At 36.3% G+C, this 21,570-nt stretch overlaps 2 protein-coding genes across 16 annotated transcripts in view; one reads left to right on the top strand and one right to left on the bottom strand.

The window, feature by feature from the left end:
• The window catches only part of mim (missing-in-metastasis), a 165,345-nt gene that overhangs the window by 100,398 nt on the left and 43,377 nt on the right, over window positions 1-21,570 (bottom strand). The window lies entirely within an intron of this gene.
• The window catches only part of ppk25 (pickpocket 25), a 124,703-nt gene that overhangs the window by 72,846 nt on the left and 30,287 nt on the right, over window positions 1-21,570 (top strand). Inside the window, exons 2-6 of one of the 2 annotated variants that reach the window (XM_067776868.1) lie at window positions 4,744-4,883; window positions 4,949-5,048; window positions 5,112-5,303; window positions 5,393-5,626; window positions 5,703-6,261. In XM_067776868.1, coding sequence (XP_067632969.1) covers window positions 4,989-5,048; window positions 5,112-5,303; window positions 5,393-5,626; window positions 5,703-5,978 — 762 coding nt within the window. In that variant the 5' untranslated portion in view covers window positions 4,744-4,883; window positions 4,949-4,988 and the 3' untranslated portion in view covers window positions 5,979-6,261. Of the gene's footprint in view, window positions 1-4,743; window positions 4,884-4,948; window positions 5,049-5,111; window positions 5,304-5,392; window positions 5,627-5,702; window positions 6,262-21,570 lie in introns of those variants that run through there. The other variant, XM_067776869.1, reaches the window with a different exon arrangement.

Below are 21,570 nucleotides of genomic sequence, written 5' to 3' on the forward strand. Positions count from 1 at the left end.
AAGCGGAGGTCATCTTGGAATCACGAAGACGCTCGAGAAGATTAAACAGAGATTCTATTGGGTTGGTTGCCGTCAGTCGGTCACTGAGTGGATTGCGAACTGCGAGGTTTGCAGCAGAGCGAAAGGGCTCAGAACACGAAGTCATGGCCAGATGAAGCAATATAACTCAGGTGCGCCATTTGAAAGGATCGCCATGGATGTCGCAGGTCCATTTCCTACTAGTAACCGCGGAAACAAATACGTACTGGTGGTTATGGATTATTTCAGTAAATGGCCAGAGGTATACCCAATCCTAAACCAAGAAGCAGAAACAGTAGCAGAAGTGGTTAAAAACGAATGGGTTGCAAGGTATGGTGTACCAATGGAGTTACATTCTGACCAAGGCAGGAATTTCGAATCAGCTGTGTTCCAGGAAATGTGTAAGTCATTGGGCATTCGAAAAACACGGACAACTGCATTGCATCCTCAATCCGATGGTATGGTAGAACGATTCAATAGAACATTAGAGGAGCACTTAAGGAAAGTAGTAGACAAGTACCAAAAATAATGGGATACCCGCATACCATTATTCTTGATGGCTTACCGATCAGCAGTGCATGAGACAACGGGCCAAACCCCTGCAAAAGTAATTTTTGGCAATGACCTTAGACTGCCAGCTGATTTGAAGTTTGGGATAGATGCCAATGCGGAGAGAAATGTCAGGAAATCCACTAGTGATTTGGAAGAAGAGCTAAGAGAAATACATGATCTGATAAGGCAAAGAACAAAGATTATGAGTGACAAGATGAAAGCCAGATACGATAAAGCAATTAATTCAGAAGGTTTTCAGGAAGGAGATTTGGTGCTGTTATACAACCCACAACGTAAAAAAGGTTTGTCCCCGAAATTGCAGTGTAATTGGGAAGGCCCATACAAAGTTGTAAAACGGATCAAAGTGTACCGCATACAAACCATCGGTAAACCACGAATCAAAATGAAAGTGGTCCATTTGGAAAGGCTGGCAACGTTTAGATCGAGAGATTTGTCTGATCGGGACGATCAGACTTAGGTGGAGGGCAGTGTCACGGATATTACCATCACTAAGTTATCCCATCACTAAGGCGATGCTAAGGCCATGCCAAGCAGTATTTACGTTAATAATCAAATCAAGTATACACATATATAAGGCAGCCCAAGGAGATGTCACACACAGATGCATTTACTTATACGCCTATGTGCGCGCGAGAGACTGTAAACTACAAACATTCACATCAATAATTCAATCTTTATGTATCTACATAAACGAATAAATAATTGCGTCTACACATATGTACGTATACGAGCAGCGGAGCGGCAATACACAAACACATGCATATATCTTATCTCAGGGGTCACAAGAGAGGGCAATAATTTGTGCACGTAGTTGTGGCTGGCGATTTTGTAGCCGAAACAACTAGGAAGTTCTGGAAATCGAAGAGCCTAGAAGTATGCAGCGTAAACTATAAAAGCGGGGCAAGCGAGTAAGAAGTAATTCAGTTTGATTTGAGATTTCGATTAAGCGCTATCTAGCGAGCTATAGCAGAATTATTTTGAATAGTAGTTTCATTTGAGCTATCAATCAGTTTGGTTATTAAGCTTGCTATTCGTTGCAAAGTATAAGTGTTATTGTGAAGTACTGTAATAAACCCATTTTTCAATTATTCAATATTGGAGTTATTTATTCAACAGTTTAGCGATACGAACTTAGCAGAGGGTTGCAAATAAGAGGATTTGCAAGCAATTTCGTTACAATATATACTATATATACCACCGATCTGTATGATTTTTTCAGACAACAATATATGGTATATACGTAAGCATTCGTTGAAATTTGAAGCCTCTAGCTCTTAAAATAGGGCAGTAATTACGAAAAGTTTCTTATCTGAACAATCGGTTGTGGGGGATATATACTATATATACGACCGATCTCATCAATTTTTTCAGGCAACAATATGTGCAATATACGAAAGTATATGGTGAAGTTTAAAGCTTCAATCTGTTAAATTGAGCAAGATATTACAAAAATCCTCTTTTTCTGAAAAATCGGTTGTATGGAGGATATATGCTATAGTGGTCCGATCCGGCCGGTTCCGACAAATGTCTAATCGGACACCCAAATACACCTGCTCACCAAATTTTATCAAGATATCTCAAAAATTGAGGGACTAGTTTGCATACAAACAGACAGACGGACAGACAGACAGACGGACATGGCTAAATCAACTCAGCTCTTCATTCTGATTATTTCGGTATACTTAATGGTGGGTCTATCTATTTTATTAATATTGAATAATTTAAAAATTTAAATAAATTATTTTATTTTGTTAGAAAAAAATATTTTAGATTCTAGAATTATTAATCGTTTTTATTTTATATTTTATTATGAAATTGATTTTTATTAAAAATTTTTAAATTATTAATCATTTCTATAATAATTTATATTTATAAATATGATAGGTTAATTATTAGAATATTAAATTTAAAATAATTTATAAATGAGGATTTAATTTAAATTATTTAATATATTTATTAATATTGAATAATTTAAAAATTTAAATAAATTATTTTATTTTGTTAGAAAAAAATATTTTAGATTCTAGAATTATTAATCGTTTTTATTTTATATTTTATTATGAAATTGATTTTTATTAAAAATTTTAAATTATTAATTATTTTTATATTATTTTGTATTTTATACTATTAAATTGATTTATGAAAAAATTTTTAGGGAGGTAAATTACTATATTAAATTATTAATTTGATAATAATTAGTTAATTTATAATATTAAAAATTTTAAATTATTAATCATTTCTATAATTTATATTTTTATTATTAAAATTAATTGTTTTTATTATTTTAATTTAATATTTATTATTTATTTTTATATTTTTTTTATAAATTTATTTTTAATATAAAGTTTACAATTTTGGGTTTCGTGACGAAATTAATATACCATTTCATTTTCATGAAAGGTATAAAAATGCATAAACAACAAAATGCAATTAAAATTTCATGTAAAGTAGTAAGCAAAAAACTGCAACAAAACCACAAAAACCATGATGGAACTTCATTGTACCATCACTCGTATTCTTCTGTAACTTCAAAGAGTAGTAGAAAAATAGAATATTGTATCAAGTATTTAAGAATTAGCAGTCATTGTGAGCTCAATACCATCTAAACTTCATTAACACATCTTTCATAGAAAAAAAAAAAGATGAATTGTGGCACTTTTGTAAAACGCAACTTTAACGAAAGTGGCATTCATGGCTTGCCATATTTAATTCGTAAGGATTTGCATTGGATGGAACGAATTTTTTGGTTGCTCATGGTCATTTCGGCCACCTATTATTCAATTTATATTTGTTTGGATCAAATGAAACGTTTTCGGGAAAATCCAATTGTTTTTGCAGCGGAATTGACGTGGGACAAAAAAGATTTCATGTATCCGGGTATTACAATGTGTAGTAATTTTCGTAACAAATTAGCAGAACGTGAAATTATCGAGAAGTAAGAGGGGAATGCTCAAGATTTTGAAGGCCTATGAATCATACATTCTTGTTCTAGGAATTGGCAGCTAATGCTTAACGATAGCGGATATGAGTATTATTCGAGGTTCCTACAAACGTTGAATGAGCTACACTACGATACTTTGGAAAGTTTGACCCCATACGAAAACGACTCTACGCTGTGGGCTTTAAATTATGTAGAATCATTGATAAAGGTGCTGAGTAATAAGTTGGATAATCTCTATATATAAAATTTTAATTATGTATGTATGTATAAAGCAATTTGCGATCTAAATGAATTGACCAAACATAACGAAATTTAAAGCACTGACTAGAAACCCTTCAAGGATGGCCATGGGCTAAAAATCGCTTCATGTATATATGTACATATCAGGGGGCGTAGCATCGTCCATGCTACTTTCATAGTGAACATCTCTGGATGTATTCGTGCTGGACTACTTAGCTTTGATAAAAAAATTAGGACTTGGCGTGTAAGTCGGAAGACCAGGGGAATTGTTAACGGGAGTGGTAGTGGTAATTCATGTTAGAACGAACGTCACTGTAGGAGTGGGATTGAAAGTGAATGTGGGATAAGCAGTGGCAATGGGAGTTTGCGTTATTAATTGAAGCAACAATATAAGTAGTACTATCAATTTATCTACTTTTTTTTTGAAGCAGAGACAACAAAGTAGTCTTCGAAATAGGGATTTTGTATAAAAACATCACTTTACTGAACATAAATAAATATATAGGAATCGCGATATACCTCCGAGGAGATTTAGGCCGAGCTTCTCACCTAATTCACGTCGTGCTTTGAAGAAATGGTCCTGACTTTCTAACTGGGACGATAACTGACTCACTTTCGTAATCACAAACCCAATCGCGAGACCAAGTATTTGTAGATAACGCAGTTAACCGCTCCAACGCTATACACTGCGCATAGCCGGCAATGTACCCACTCCTGCTAGCAGCTTATTATAGTGACTGCACAAATCACTGATTTTTTTTAATCATATTGTAACAGTTAATTGTTCTGCCATGAAGAAGGCTGTGATTGTTGTACTTTTGTATTTTTTACTTTTCTGTCACTGTTCAACCACAGTCACGAAAAAAATCATAGCTACTGAGAAGTCAGCCCAATGCCACGTTGTTTTTCAAAAAATCGCGGGATCTACTAGTCCTAGTAACTCTCTTATTTATCCATGCATATTCTCACAGTTACAGGAGCCTGAAGAGCAAGATGAAGATGGTCTGCTTTCCAAATCAAAAAACCTTATATTCGCACCCGCAATCACAGAGGTTGGCTTATGTCGCACTACATCACAGCTGAACAGATACACCAATCCCACTGGAGAAATGTAGGACTGCCATAAAAAAATTGTAATTGATAAACGTTTAATTTTACGCGAATGTTTTATTTCAGCAATTCCATCGAGGTCACTCCGGTGGAATTTTGTCTTTTTATGAGCATTTGTATTACAAAACTCTATCCAGAATATCCAGATAATGCGGGCGTTTCTGTGGTATGTCGACTGCAAATGCATCATCTTTCAAGCCAAAATTAAAATTTGATTTGTATTTTTCAGTATCTGCATAATCCATTCGACGTAGTTTCTCCAGGTCATATCACCAATGTTTACTTGACAGCAACACCAGGTCGCGTTTTAACTGCCGATTTGGAAATAAATACATTCAGCGCTGAAGACGAAGTACGAAATTTACCAGCAGAATATCGTAAATGTCGTTACCCAGATGAAAGCAATCTAAATTACTTCAAGGTAATCCGAATATTTTCTGAGTTTTGATCTTATTGCATTGCGAAATTTTTTAACAAATGCATGCTTATATAACGCAAAAACATTTTCAGACCTACTCTACGGCCCTATGTTGCATGGATCGTCGTATACGCAAAGCCTTGGAACATTGTCAATGTAAGCCTCATTTTTACGCTGCAGCGCCAGAACTTCCAATTTGCAACGTCGATCAACTTCTTTGTTTGCTTCGAAACAATTGGACTCAAACAAATTGTACGGGCTGTGTCCAACTTTGTGAGTATATGTTTTATGTTCCACTACAACAAAGTCTGTCGCCACCAATGCAGGTAAGAGCTAAAAATCAGGTAAGTATTTCATTTCAAATATTTTAAACTTGCATACATCTTTGTCTGTTTTGAAAAGGAAGAAGGATTTCTAAGTCAAAAATTTGAACGCACTGTGGTAATACAGCTGAGTCTGCCATATCGGGGCATACGTCGTCGAGTGGTCTTCAGCTCCGATCAATTGATTGTTTCGTTTGGCGGTGCAGTTAGTTTGTTTTTAGGGGCTAGCTTTATGACCATCTATACAATGATTAAAATCGCAGGCGAATTTGCAGCACTTAACTGCATGAATTTTTGGAGGAAACGGCAACAAATAAATCGCAGGAAGTTAACGCAACTACGGGACGACATTTAAGTGCAGTTGCATTGATATAGTGAAACCCTCTGAGGGCATAGCTCCCACTTCGTATTTTATACTATGAAAGTAGAGAAGAAAATTGAGTTTAAGTTGCAATCAACCAACTTATCGATTTTTATGGCACATTTTTGCCCCTTTTTTCTTTTGCTATGATGCAAACAAAGCTTTCATTTAACAATATTACACAATGAAATGGATAGTAGAATGTATGATGAGAAAATGTGAAGGGGCAAAATCCCTCCCATGGTAAACTCAATTCAATAAGAATTATTTATTTTATTTTACTGTTTATTGCCTCACTTCTACTTTCAGTTTGCGGCATAAATTATTGAATGAATAGCATTAAAATGCATTGCTGCTTTATTTATGTTTTCCAATAATTCTATTGTTAATACGAATAAATAAATATTTATTAAAATATAGAAATGAGTTTATAAATTGTGACATATAGAATTAATAAACTATTGAATGCGTTTGAATTGCAACTAAATTGTAATCGATTTTAACGTGTAAAGCATGTGATTAAAAACAGAATCAAAATGCTCGTTGAGTTGTTAAAGCCCCGTCACATACGCAGTTTTTCTTATAGATTCGTTTAACTCAATCTTATACATTGTGAGTAGATTGCATGTATTTTTATGGAGAACGGTAGATTGGGCAACACTGGCGCCATCTGACACCAACTTTTGTTGCAAGCAAAGCATAAGAAGAAGAATTTGGCATTTGCTTTTTCTAAGGGTGATTTTGCAAGTGAAATATTTGTCGCACTCGTTGGTAACTTTTCTAATATTTTGCACAGTTAAAAACTGCAATTTAACAAATGAATACGACACAAAACATGTAAGCAAGTATTTTTCTGGTATAGTGAGAATGTTTAAAACAGTGCTTCCCAACATTTTTTATGTCAATGGCCAAAGCGAAATAAACTTCAATTGCCAAGTCTTTTTTCATTTATGTTTACAAACGCAACATCTTGGTTGATTGTGGCTATGTTACTGGAACGCATAAGATTACGTTGAGCGCATCTATATGGAAAACTTCATTGTGTCTCGGCCATTAGATTATTTATTATATCTATTACTAGCACTAGCATGACGGCCGCCGTGGTGTGATGGAAGCGTGCTCCGCCTACCACACTGAAGATCCTGGGTTCACGCCCTGTAAAAAACAACATCAAAAACTTTAGAAAAGTTGTTCAAATAGAAGAAAATTTTTCTAAGCGGAGTCGCCTCTTGGCAGTGTTTGGCAAGCACTCCGAGTGTATTTCTGCCATGAAAAGTTCTCAGTGCAGATGCCGTTCGGAGTCGGCATAAAACAAGTAGGTCCCATCCCGCCAATTTGTAGGAAAAAAAAATAGGAGCACGACGCAAATTGGAAGAGAAGTTCGGCCTTAGATCTCTTCGGAGGTTATCGCGCCTTACATTTTTTTTTATTACTAGCACTTGAATAAATACGAAAAAATTTATTCATTGTATAAAATCAATTTTTTTCTTATTTTATTTTTATAGCAAAATTTAATATTTTAGTTCCGACAAAGGGTAAAACAATTAAAATTTTTACGAAAACCATATGATCCCCCAATGCTCCACAGATATTCCCGAAATTAACCGGATATATTATCGAAACAGTCCCGAAATCATGATGGATATTATACAATAACAATTTCTTAATGGTTTCAAAAGCTACCAAATTAGCCCCAATCACTATTGAAATGATCGAAACGCGATGCCGAAACGACACGAAAGTAGTCCTAAAATGATCTTGAAAAAATTTCGAAATTAACCAAAAATATTCTCGAAATGTTTTAAGAATAATCCTGAAATGATCTATAGTTCCGAAATAATCTTGGAATGGTCAGATAAAGTCCTGTAATGATCCCAAAAACAATACCGAACTGACAGGAATAGTACCAAGATAATGTCGATATGGTACTTAAAAGTATGTCGCGATTCCAGATATGATCACAAATAGATTCGAAGGTAGTTTCGAAATATTCCCCTAAAGGACCTCAATATAATCCGACAACAGTCCTGCACTGAGGAAAATGCCTTGGCTGCGGAGTAAGAGCTACCGAAACTTGTTGAAAATCTGAGTCTAGAAAGGGGCTGAGTCACGTCCACTTTTGAAAATTTTTAATGGCTGTTACTTGCTCAAAATTTGAAAGAATTCGAATTTCAATTATATTTAATATAGGTCGATGCAAAGTTTCAGCGACTGCTCGCACTTTCCGCACTGTTACTCAGAAATGTTGGCAGCTATAATTTCGAAATAGTAAAGGACTTCTTTTATTTTGGAACCAGCATTAGCACAACAACGTCAGTCTCAGACAGGGATCTGCATTCCATGGCACAGTTTTGCTTTTATTACGTATGCGAAAGGGCAATAATTTCCAATATTTGGAAATCCGTGGTCTAGATAACCAGCGAAGAATCACTCTTGCCAACAAATGCTAAACTGGACTGAGTAGTAGGCAATGGAAAGGTAAGTCCTCTGCAAAAGATCATGCTCTAATGCGCTATAAGTCGCTTATCGTACCCATTCTGCTATCTATATGGTGCAGAAACATGGACCACGCCAACGCCAGATGAGGCGGCTCTGGGAGTGCTCCAGGGAAAAGTACTTTAAAAGATTTACGGACCTTTACGCGTTGCCGAGGGCGAGTACCGAAGAAGATTTAACGATGAGCTTTACGAGCTATACGCAGACATCAACATAGTCCGGCGAATTAAAACACAGCGACTGCGGCTTGCTCATGTCATGCGAATGAAAAAAAAATATTCTTATTGGAACCCGCCTATGGAAGCAGAGGAAGAGGGTGGCCCGTACTGCACTGGAAGGACCAGGTGGACAGCAATTAAAATTCACTTGGTGGAACCAATTGGCACCAGTTAACTAAAAGAAGAAGCGACTGGCGTGCCTTGTTGGACGGCCAAACCGTTTAAACGCTTAAGCGGCAGTTAAGTAAGTAAGTAATAATGAATCAGGAGCAAATATATTACTTCTCGTTTACTTAGCTGTTTTTAGTCTCTAGAATAAATTTATGCAAATCAGAATTTGTCTGTCGTAACGATACTACGATAACTAACTCGAGACCTTTTACGATTCATATTTATAAAACACTTTGAACACGATTGTTCTTTTACTTAAACACATACATATGTATGTACATAGATTTTCTAAAAAACTTAGCTCAAAGGTTTCGAAATAAAAATTTGCGAGCGCTGACACAATTACCGCTGAGGGCAGTGAAATTTATTTCACAGAAAAATTATTTTCTTTAGGCGCCAACAACTTTTTTGTTTCGCATTTAACGTCAACAAAGCTAATGCCCTTAAAGTTCAAACAAACAAAAACGAAGTTATTATTACGGTAAGAGGATCAACCACCGGAAAAGTAGATGAAAACCGCTTTTCACTTTTTGCAGTTTTAGTTGTTGAAGTGAAAATGGTAATTGTTTCAAATTAACGCAAAACAAAGTGAGAAGCCATAGAAACAAGCGATTCGTGCCATCATACGTAGTGATTTAAAATAGCAAAGCGTTCAGAAGAAAAGAAACACCGAGAGAGAAAATCAAACGTAAAATGTATAGCACGATAACATCTAAAGAGATTTTAGGCCGAGCTTCTTTCCCGATTTCCGTCGTGCTTCTTTTTTAATTTTACCTACAAATTGGCGGGTCGGCATGCCGACTCCGAACGGCATCTGCAAGGTAGAAGAGTTTTCACTGGGAAGCTTTTCATGGCAGCAAAACACTCGGAGTGCGTGCCAAATCACTGCCGATTGGTGACCCCGCTTAGAAACTTTCTTTTAATTGAAACAATTTGTTTCTAAAATTTTTGATGTTGCTTTGCCCGGGGCGTAAACCCAGGATCTTCAGTGCGGTAGGCGGAGCACGTTACAACCACACCACGCTTTTTAAATGGTTGTTAATTAGGATTTCTATTTGATAGTTACGAAAATTAAAATGGAATGAACTACATTTTCAAAATTTGTCAATATGAGTGCGAATATACATATGTATATACATACATATTAGGGCGGGTCGATTTAAAAATCGCTCATTTCTTTGTGAAAATCGTAATCTAGGGATCAAAATAAGAAACTTTGCCGAAGGAACCATACCTCTAAAACGAATTCTGATGCCCCCCCCCCCCCCCTTTGGGTCGAACTTTTGGGTAGGGGCAATTTCAATTCTACTTGCTGTGTCTTGTGGTGGCTTAAAAAAAACAACACAAGCAATTTTACGATCTGCAATTGTGTCACAGTGATACCTTAATTTTTTAAAACGGTTGAATAAAAAACCCACACAACTATGTTTACGACATGCAAATGCATCACAGTGATGCCTTGGTTTTAAAAGGGGGTTGTAAAAACGCTAATTTCTAATAATTTTTTTTAATTTCTTTGCTATTACTAAGTTAAATTCATTTTTTCATTTACATATGTTCTGACTAAATAAATTTCTAAAGAGAAAAATAAACTACAAAAAGAAAAAACATAGGCATTTCAAAGTAGGATTTTTCAAAATTTGCAAGTTCGACCCAAAGGGGGGGACATCGGAATTCGTTTTAGAGGTATGGTTCCTTCGGCAAAGTTTCTTATTTTGATCCCTAGAATATGATTTTCACAGAGCAATGGGCGATTTTTTTGCCTCCCCACAAATCGACCCGGCCTAATACATATGTATGTAATTGTGGAAAGGGGTATTCAAATTTACCAACAAAAGCTTAAAGCCCCGTCATATAATATTATTGATGCAGTAGATTGAATGTATTTGCATAGAGAGCAACAAATAGCGCATCACCAGCGCCATCTGACATGCAAAAGTAGCCAACTTTGGTTGCAAGAAAAGCATAGAAGAATTTTACATTTGTTTTGTCTGAATGCTTTCAGACTTTGTAAGTGTAATTATTTTTCTCACCCTTTGGAACTTTTCTAACTTTTTTTACAATCAAAAACTGCATTTTAACAAATCAATAGGAAGTATTTTTATGTTCGGAAGTATTTTTCTTGAATTTGTATGTGATAAGATCACAAAGAAAATCTATTTATTCAAAGAAAGTACAAATTTTTATTTGACTCCTAAACTAATCTTTAAAAAAAAAATGTAGACACCCACATTTTATATATAACTAGAAGACCCGGCAGACGTTGTCCTGCTCTGAATTTGCCCTATCTGCATACATTTTAATAAGTTTTTTCCATCTAACTCTGCCCTCCCCCCTCTTCACTTTTTCCTAATCCAGGAATTCACTCACCCACGTTTTGGCCTATATCTCGAGACCCTAGTCACCCAGGGGTATGAAAATTACCCTCTACACAACTAAAGACTCCTGAATTTAAAAACAATGTCATAGTACCTCTAAATCGCGGGCCCCCTCAGAAACCCTCCCTCCCCCCCCTCCCTCTCAACGGGCCTGGTGATGTGCTATACTTGATATCATTCGCTATCACACCAATTCTAAATATTCTCGCGGAATTTTGTTCTCGCGGATTTTTTTATTCCCGCGGAAAAATTCCTCCAATTCTTTTCTCCTAGGGAGAAGAATAATTGGGGAATAGGAATTTCGAATTTTCGAAGTCAGCTGTTTTGTCAAATGAAATTTCGTTGCGTATTTCTTATTTTGTTTAAAAAATAGAAAAATTAATTATTGTTGCGAATTTGTTTGAAATTAAGAAATAAAATATAATGTGGTATTCACTGAAATGAGTAATGAATTGGTGCCACAGCAACATCAACAGAGGAGCATAAGAAGAAGAAGACGGCGGGATAACACAAATCCGCCGTAGTTGCCTGCTTTCATTCAGCAAAACTAATTTCTGGCGGCCAAGTCGAGTTGAATTAGTCTTTCATCTTATGCCAAAATCTATTTAAGCCTTCTTAAAAATCCTTGCGCAATTTCTGGATGGCTGCATCAAATATACGAAGAGCTCTTCCGTTGCTTGTGATATACTTTTCGACTTAAAATAAAGAATATTGCGGTTGTTGTTGTTGTTGTTGTATTAACAGTGAGAATATTGTGGTAGAATGTAAATACATATTTTAGCACAAATTTGTACAAATAAGTGTTCTTTCTGAAAAGAACCAATTTCCTTTAATTATTTTTATACATTCCCTTTAATTTAACAAGTGAAAAAACTCCTATGAAATTGGCAGAGAAATCTCCCTCTCTCTCACATTCATAATACCTACTTTTCTCCCATAACCGGTTTCCGCTTTTTCGAACATTGTTAAGAATAGGAGGAAAGGGAGAAGTGAAAAAACTCACAAGGAATTTTTATTTAGAATACGAGGAATGGGAGAAGGGAAAAACTCGCACGGAATTTTCGTTTAGAATTGGGGTGTATAATATTTTTTATTGATAAGCAGGTTGTTTAATTAAACACAAAAAGCAATTACACGGAAGTATATCCGCACCACCTGAAAATATGAGTGCCACTGCGTATACGTAACATTTTATTATTACGTATAAACAAAAAAAAAATTCATATAAAATAATATTGCGACTAAAAACTGAGATATGGCCTATCCTATCTCTCAAGTTAGATCAAACTACACACGGGGTGCAAAACAAATTCATAATCGGTTCAGCAGTTTAAGAGTACATTGCGGCCTAAAACGTTGTGACATGTGTTTTTTATATATCAAGATTTTCTTCTTTTTTGTTATCATTTTTATACCGAAAACGATGCAAACAAATTTAAAAAAAGTCTTGTAAAAATTCGATAGGTTAGGTTAGGTTAACAGGACGTGCATGGGTATTTCCTACACTTCCACCACTCGGCGACATTTTTATCGATTGTGAGTACCCTCGGATTACTTTAAAGTGGTCGTCAACGAGCCACATGCTTCCCCTAACCAACTTAAGTAGGAGTAAAATATCTACCTTCTAAACCTCTGCGAGGCTGTCGAAAAAACCGTGCGCCCAGAAATCTAAGTCGTCTTGTCTGCAGTCCTGGACATCGGCTGAGAAAGTGATAAATCGACTGGGATTAAGGGAACATCTCAATAAGCACTATGACAAGATCCGGCACCTACAAACACAGCAGTTTGATCCAGACAAGCATAAGGAGATCTTAAGCAAAATCCACACAGAATCGGTAAACTCGTTTGCCAAGACGCGTCCGGTGAACCCTATTATCAATATACAATATCCTACTCTTGCAAAAGAAGAAAGCTCACTACCAAGGGAGACACGAGTAACCTTGGCCCAACTTCGTTCTGGATACTGGAACAGATTAAACTCCAGAATCAACCCCGACATACATAATGTATGTCCTGCATGCGATGTGTCCCTTCATCACACCAGCCATCTTTTCAATTGTAATTTGAAACCTACGCTTTTAACACCAATCTTCCTATGGTACGCCCCAGTTGAAACTGCCAGTTCCCTTGGACTCCCGTTGGAGAACTTTGATGACAATTTGTGAGTGGTCGTGTCCATTGAATGGGGCGAAGCACTGTTAACACAACAACAACATGAATCGATTCATATTGCTCCTCATTCTGACAGCTTCTGCAGAGGGTGCTTGTTGGTATGCGCCACTGTCGGAGCATTGGTGCAATAGCGGAATGACCTGTGATGACACGCGTTAGTACCTTCAGTGTATATTTCTTTAGCTTGAGAAGGAAGTTAGCTCCTCTCCTATCCACACGTGTCCATAAGCACCTTGAAAACTCGCAATCATCCCGGTTGCTCTACAGCAAGTCCGTTGCCCTTATCTTATATGCCTCGATTTTCCTCAGAAGATAACCCAACGTTGGTCGTACGAAGTTGTTCGTCTAGTTTAAAACCTTTTCGCAACCTGCGCCCCTCATCAGCAAATTCAAGAAAAGTTCGTACGAGTCAAGAATAACTGGCGGTATTACGAAATAGTGTACCAGCGCCAGTTGCGCCAACCTCGGTATCAACGCAATGATTGCACAACGCAGTTACACAGCCTTATCCATGAATTTTCGAATACAATTGTAAGCCGGTGACAATGCAACATTATTTATTATTATTTGTTGAACAAAGAGTAATCTCGATAAATTTTATCCTCACTGAATTACAAAATCAAAATTCATTAGGAAAGGAAAATTTGCTGTTTTTTTTTTGTTTATTTGTGAAAAGGAAGACATCGACATTTTGTATCATATTTATTATATTTTTTTAACTATGCGCATTTAAAAATCAAATCGTGTTCTTTGGAAGCTACTCTCGTATATCCGCAATTATGGTTTTATTATTGCATGCAATAACTGTTGAAATTTTTATTTATTCAATATTCAACATCACTCGTCTGTAACTTCGATACGGGCAAGCAATTCGTATTAATTCCACGGTCTAGCAGTCAGTGGTTTATTGAACGCCGCAAAAATAAAATGCATCTGATTGTTGGATAAAACTAAAATTTATTTAATCTTAAAGTAGCAGCGATTGCAATGTGCAGAAAAAGCAAGGAAATATTATTTTTATTTGGCAAATGAGAAATTAATAAAAATAGTTTGAATTCGGCCAAAGATAAGTGACATATTTTACATATTAAAAGCACCAACCCAATAAATATATTTCAATCAAAATCTATGTGTAAGATATATGTACATATATGTTTGTCTGTTTTACCTCACGTCTAGGCGATTCTCTGTCGATTCAGTGTGTTTATGATTTAGGTTTAGCCTTCAGTTAAAAAAAAAATGTTTCTACAAGAATAACAAACGCTTTAACGCTGGTCTTGTTGTTACTTCGACTGCCGGCTTATTATTTTTATGCTCTGATTCGCACTCAGGCCAAAGTAAAAACAAATACGCATGCGATCAACATCAAGCCAACCAACCAACCAGCCAGCCCACAAGAAACCCACCAGCCAACCAGTTGAACGAGTAGAGCGCCCAAAACTTTTGTGAGCTGCAAACGAAGCAAAATTGCGTGCAAAATAAGCTTGGAGGTGCATATTCCTTCAATGAAATTATGGCCTATAAAACGAAAACCGAAAAAAAAAATCTGTCTAAGCTAAAAGTAGCTACAGAAATCTTTAAATAACACTGGTGGACACAGGTTCTGATGCATACGATTTTCTGCATGATTGTTGAAGTACTTTTTACCAAATTTCAAACGTAGAAGCCATTTTTTCTTCCTAGCACCTCTAGTTTCCGAAATATTTAATAATAAAGTTTTTAGTAAAAATAATATTTTTTCAAATCAACTTTATTATCAATTTCAGTGAGTTAAATTTTCTTTTAAGTTATTTTCTTTTATGAGTTGATTCATCAGCAATACTGTGAATGTTCCAGCAGTGATCAACTAACATATCGTTAGCGTAATGTGAAAATGTGCTAAGTCAACTTTTACGAATTTTACAGGAGACGAAAAAAATGAATAATTTTTTAAATAACCTTCTTTTTTCAAAACTGCTGTATGAGGATACCTTAATTGCAATGCTTTTGAGTGTAGAAGCTTTGAAAAAGATGAATAAAAAACATGTATGCCAACCCAGCACATATTTTATGACTGAGCACAATTTCCACACTCAAAACAAATTTTTTCTCCTGACTTAGCACTTTTTACTCAATATGTTTTCCCATCACTCCTCACCTTTATTGATTGAAATAAAACACTAAAACTATATATTTCAAAAAAAATACTATTTATTTGTCAAACTATTTCTAACGGTTCTGATCTGGCCTCTTTTGCCGGATTGCGCAGACAATAAACTATTTTGGAATTCAAATGCTGTGTTGTGCGTTTTTCCAAAAAGACAACTGTCACATACTTTATCTACAAACTAAATACTAAATCTCTTAATCGTTGTCAAGAGGGTAAAGACTTGGTGTAATTTTTAGCTCCAAACTCTCTTTTTCTAGTACCATTGATTTCATTGTTTCAAAATTTGTTGCAATGGTTGGGTTCAGTAGACGTAACACCAGTGACTTTAAGGACCCTATGACGTTGAAGGCACTTTATATATCTTTGGTCAGAAGTGGTATTGAATATTGATCAATAATATGGAATCCTTTCTATGAATCTAGCTCCTATAAATTTGAGAGAGTTCAACAAATTTTTACAAAAACTGCTTTACGTATGCTTCACTGGCAAGACGGCCTCCCATCATATACCAGCAGGCGCAAATTGCTTGGTCTTCAGACTTTGCATGACAGAAGAACTTTTATCTCACTCATGCTTGCCTATAATGTAATAAACTTTAGCGCGAATTGCTCTGATTTATCTAATTTGTTCATTCCATATATTCCACTGCATGATCTTCGGCATAATAGATTATTTATCGAAATAACTCATAAAACGAATTATGCTATGAATGAACCTATAACTAGCACTATACATCTAGCAAATCGATTCAGGAGTGTTATTAATTTTAATAACAGCTTACATAAGTTTAAGCTTAAATTGTTTTCTATTTTTAACTAGTCTGTAAGAAAGCATGTAGTTATCGACATGTAACAATTGAAGTAGATTATGGTCAGCGCAAAGCATTTATCAAACACCAAAGGTATGTCTCAATTGGGTGAATCCACTTTCAAGGGGTTGTTTAGGCAACCCTCTCAAGGGGTTCCCAGCGCAATATATAGCTTCTCCAACCCAATTGCCAAGCTCGCCTACCCATGGCGATTCCTTTTTCATTGACAGCCGAGGCACTGGCGACCCCAACTTCCTCATGGAACTAGGGGGTGGGGAGGACGGGATGGCAAAGAAGGTTTAATGTGCTCATATAAATCTTTCCCGAGATGGTTGGACTAGTACCTTAATAGTGCTTTGTTACCGGAACGCACAAAGAAATTACTAGTAATTAAATTGATATTATTGACTGGTTGACTTAGCACATTTTTTTGAACAGCTGACGACTCAGCACATTTACACATTATTGCAAACAGCACGTAAAAATGAAAAATTAAAATATTTTTTTCTTGTAATCGATGTATTTTGAATTCAGTTTTAAAACTGCATTAAAATAAAATGTTTCAAAAAAAGTGACTTGGCACATTTTCACATTAAGCTAACGATATGAGCGTTCTAGAGTCCTTGCTATCGCTCTTGCATAGAGCGGAGGTCCTGGTGAAACGCTCGCCCTGCTCTTCACTGACATCGGCCTAAATTTTCAGGATACTCATGTTTGCACCTAGAGGTTGAAAGTGTAGCGTCAATGGGTCTATATGCTCAGAGATGTTAGATAACTTCCTGTTTCCTAAAAAGTTTTTTGCAACCCAAATGTACTCGTCCCATGCAGATTTTTCAGGTGATTTCATGCGGCTAGTTTTCCAATCTGTTGGCCGTGGATAATTCCAGAGTTCACCTTTTCAGAACTCAGTTAACTATATGAATGATTTAGAAATGTCTTTGAAAGATTCACCACTATTGTCTAAAACCTTTACATAGTGTTTCATAAGATCCAATTTGATATGCAGAGTAGGTAATATTAAACAGTAGCAGTCAGTAGGTTGGGATAAATCCATTTCGAGTGATTTCCGCGGTTTATTGCTGTTATGTTCACCACAAAGAAATAACAGTCGCTGTCATGGTCCGATGGTTCACGACATACATATCACAGAAGTTTAGTACGTGAACACAACTATTACATACGAAACTTGGAATCCAGGGTTTGTATTAGGTTCATATGGGGAACTGAATAACCCTATATAAGCTCGTTTCACTAGGTGATGTGGATTCAAATTTGAGGGCAGATTTGAAATCAGCGCGGCCAGGTTAGTGAGAAGGAAAAGAAAAACTCTACGCAACAGACGAAGAGTGCTATTTTGTTGACAAGTGTAATTTAATAAGTAATGTAGTGTGAAAAATATAAAATGATGTAAAGAAAAAACCAACCGTAAAGAAAAACCAACCGCCCGACAAGCGTAGCAGCGGCAAATAATCGCCTCTTTAATTCTACAAATAAACTACTCAAGGCATCTGAAATCTACCTTAAGGTTACATGGAAGTTTACAACGTCAATGAAATGTTAGACCCGCAGGGTCTTCCAAATAGCCTCAGCGAGGGAAATGTGTACAACACAAGACTCAGCATACTGCGCGGAAGTAATATACATACATACATATTGTGACGAATATTACCATCACCATGCTGTTAGTAAATAAAATAATAAAAAAAAAATGTTTAAGTTAAACGGTTTTATTGAAAACAATACTTACATTAAGTAATAATAATACCAAAATTAACAGCACCTGCGGCCACCGTGGTGTGATGGTAGCGTGCTCCGCCTATCACACCGTATGCCCTGGGTTCAACTCCCGGGCAAAGCAACATCAAAATTTTAGAAATAAGATTTTTCAATTAGAAGAAAATTTTTCTAAGCGGGGTCGCCCCTCGGCAGTGTCTGGCAAGCGCTCCGATTGTATTTCTGCCATGAAAAGCTCTCAGTGAAAACCGTTCGGAGTCGGCATAAAACATGTAGGTCCCGTCCGGCCAATTTGTAGGGAAAAATCAAGAGGAGCACGACGCAAATTGGAAGAGAAGCTCGGCCTTAGATCTCTTCGGAGGTTATCGCGCCTTACATTTATTTTATTTAATACCAAAAGATAGAAAATAATTAGTTAGGTCCTAGGTACTAGTCATCACACTCCCCATCAATCTAGGGCGTTGATCAGACAAATAAATAAAAGCGTTGGGAGCGTGAAATTTTTTAAAATGTGAGGCGTAGCATTATTAAGGTTCAGGTGGTCTTACATATGACTATCAATAGAAACTTGACGCGCCCAACGCTTTTATTTAATTGTCTGATCAACGCCCTAGATTGATGAGGAGTGTGATGACTAGTACCTAGGACCTACCTAATTATTTTCTGGCTTTTAGTATTATTATTACTTAATGTAAGTATTGTAAGTTTTTAGTCTTTATTTAATTGTCTATTATTTCTCATTCTATTTAGTTCATTTAGTGACTCATTATAAGGACTCTTTCCTGACAATTTGTTACAATCAAGTCCTCAATACATAATCCTTCCATAGACTTTCCTCGACTCTGCGCCACGTATGCTTGTCCCTCCTCGAACTCCAAAATATTTTGGTGTCACCTCTACCGGACTGTATGTAATATTTGTTTCAAATATGAGCCAAATCGGATATCATAGGTTGCTTTCTATTCATGTATGTATTATGCGTTCTAAATATGGACCAAATCAGACCACAATATAATTGTTTTGAATATCTCGATCGTTGCGCTACCTACCTGCGCTTTTTTTCACAGGACGCTTTCTATTCATGTAGGTATTGTGTTCTAAATATGGACCAATTTTTTTTGAATATCTCGATCGTTGCGCCACCTAGCGGCGATTTTTTTCACAGGCCGCTTTCTTTTCATGTATGTATTATGTGTTCTAAATATGGACCAAATTTTTTTGAATATCTCGATCCTTGCGCCACCTAGCGGCGATTTTTTTTTTCATAGGTGGCTTTCTATTCATGTATGTATTATGTGTTCCAGATATGAACCAAATCGGACCACAAATACGATCTTTTTAAATATTTCGATCCACGCGCCACATGTCGGAGTTTTTTCTTATTATAGTATTTTCATCGGGTTCTGAACTATATTCCAAGTTTCAAGCTTGTAGGTTATCGGGAAGTTACTTTAATTTCAGTTACGAAATTCGTGCCGGCCAGCCTGTCAACTCAAGCTAAATAAAACCGTTTAATTAATAATAATAAACTCAAAAAAAGGAGGTTGAAGTAAAGGAATAAATTGTAATAATTTAACAAAAAATAAACTGCGATTTATGATACGAACAAATATAATCTGCTGCTGGAGATGATTTATTATGCTGCGGTATTCGCCTAGGGCATGGGTTCATCTAGGCTTCCCCCTAAGTACTTGCCCAGTTTCGATTCCGTTACGTATGTTTTAAACCTTTCTATTTAATTAACTATATTATTCTGTGATAAATCACAAATTGCCATCAATATTGCGGCGAATGTTAGCATCACTGTGCTGTTAGTAAATAAATGCACAACAACAATAAAGCAAGCAGCCACACTTGTGTACATGAACACATTTACACATAACCAGCAACTTAAAGCAAAGAGATTGTCTCACTACACGTATGAAGTCATCAGCTAAGAGCAGAAGTTGTTCCTCACACATACACATGCATATAGCCAAATAAGGAAGTATGCGATACAACTGTTCGATGTTCATGAAAAATTTAGACCTTAGGAGAAATATGCGAACTAGGCAACAGAGAGTATAAAAGCAGAGCAAGCTGAGGAATAATCGATCAGTTTGATTTAAACACGCTATTTGTTGTGAAGTATAATTGTGAAGTACTACTCCCAAAGTAGTCTAAATAAAGACCTTTTTGCAATACTAAATATTGGAATTATTTATTCGAACATTAGCAGAAGATGTATAATTATCAGAAATCCCCAAAAATCGTTACAATATTCTCTAACGGGACACCACTGAAATTGGCAGTTTAGATAGGGTTGCATCAAAGAGACATATGTAGGTGTTAGAGAAGAGGGTTTCACATTAGATTTGAAAAAATGGTTGGTGACATGTGGAGATTCATTACATGCAAGACGTACATATATTACGTAGATTCTAGATACATAAGTAAGAATGGAACCTATTACAGTATCGAGATCGAAGTTGTGCCATAGTGGCTTGCGCCTCCCTGGGAAATATTCTTTCCTCTACTGTGCGTTTCGGATATTTATTGGCATAAGACTTTTCCGACTGTTGATAAGGCTGAGGGCTTGCGGCTGCCGGATCTCTATGTAGCGCTTGTAGATATGCCTTAGAATATTCAGGTTTCTGCAAAGTTACAGAAATTGATTGTTCAGTTTTTATTTTCTCTTCTTTGAGTGGTGGGAACCTTGTTGTCCGAATTGTGACGCGTAGCACACAAGCGGCTGGCCAATTGCTTTCTCAATAGCAATCAGTGTTTCTCTGTCTTTGTTCCAAGTGCTGCCAGAAAGACTTGAGGATTTTGTTAGAGCTCTAAACTGTAGGTACAATTGCGGCTGCATTCTCATTATTTTCTTCCAACACTTTGCAGCGTTATGCCATAGACGTAGAAGCCAATATTTTCTTCCTTTGCAACATGTTGTAAACAAGGTCGCCCAGGAATTGGTAGCACATTACCAAGGGAGACCCGGCATCACGAATATCTGTTTACGTCAAAAATTTCCAGATGAATTTACCTTAAAATTCGTATATCATACATTTTCCTTTACTAAGCGACAAATGTTAATACACGCAAAAAAATTTTCTCAGAACAAGGAAAATGGGAAAAATTTTGCCCATATCAATTATTTCCGCAATTAAGCTAACGATTTCTTTTAGTGGTTACAATGTTTGAATATGACTGGTGGAAGATGGAGGGCCGGTCGATGAATGGAGAAACGAAGCGTGGTTGATTTGTGTCAATATTACCCGTGAAAACAGATTCGTCCTTATGAGTCGAAGTTAAAATAACCCGTGGATCGGTAACCGACGAGTATTCGGTCTGTAGTAGAGATATACGCCGCCGATTTTCGTCCTTTTTTGTACGCCGCCGCCGAATGTCAAAAATATCGGCGCGGTACTATATTTTCTACTCATTTAAGACTGTCTAGGCCATTTATTGTTCATATCGAAAA

Source organism: Eurosta solidaginis, chromosome 3 (genome assembly GCF_040869045.1).
Source record: "Eurosta solidaginis isolate ZX-2024a chromosome 3, ASM4086904v1, whole genome shotgun sequence".
Taxonomy (NCBI): Eukaryota; Metazoa; Arthropoda; class Insecta; order Diptera; family Tephritidae; genus Eurosta; species Eurosta solidaginis.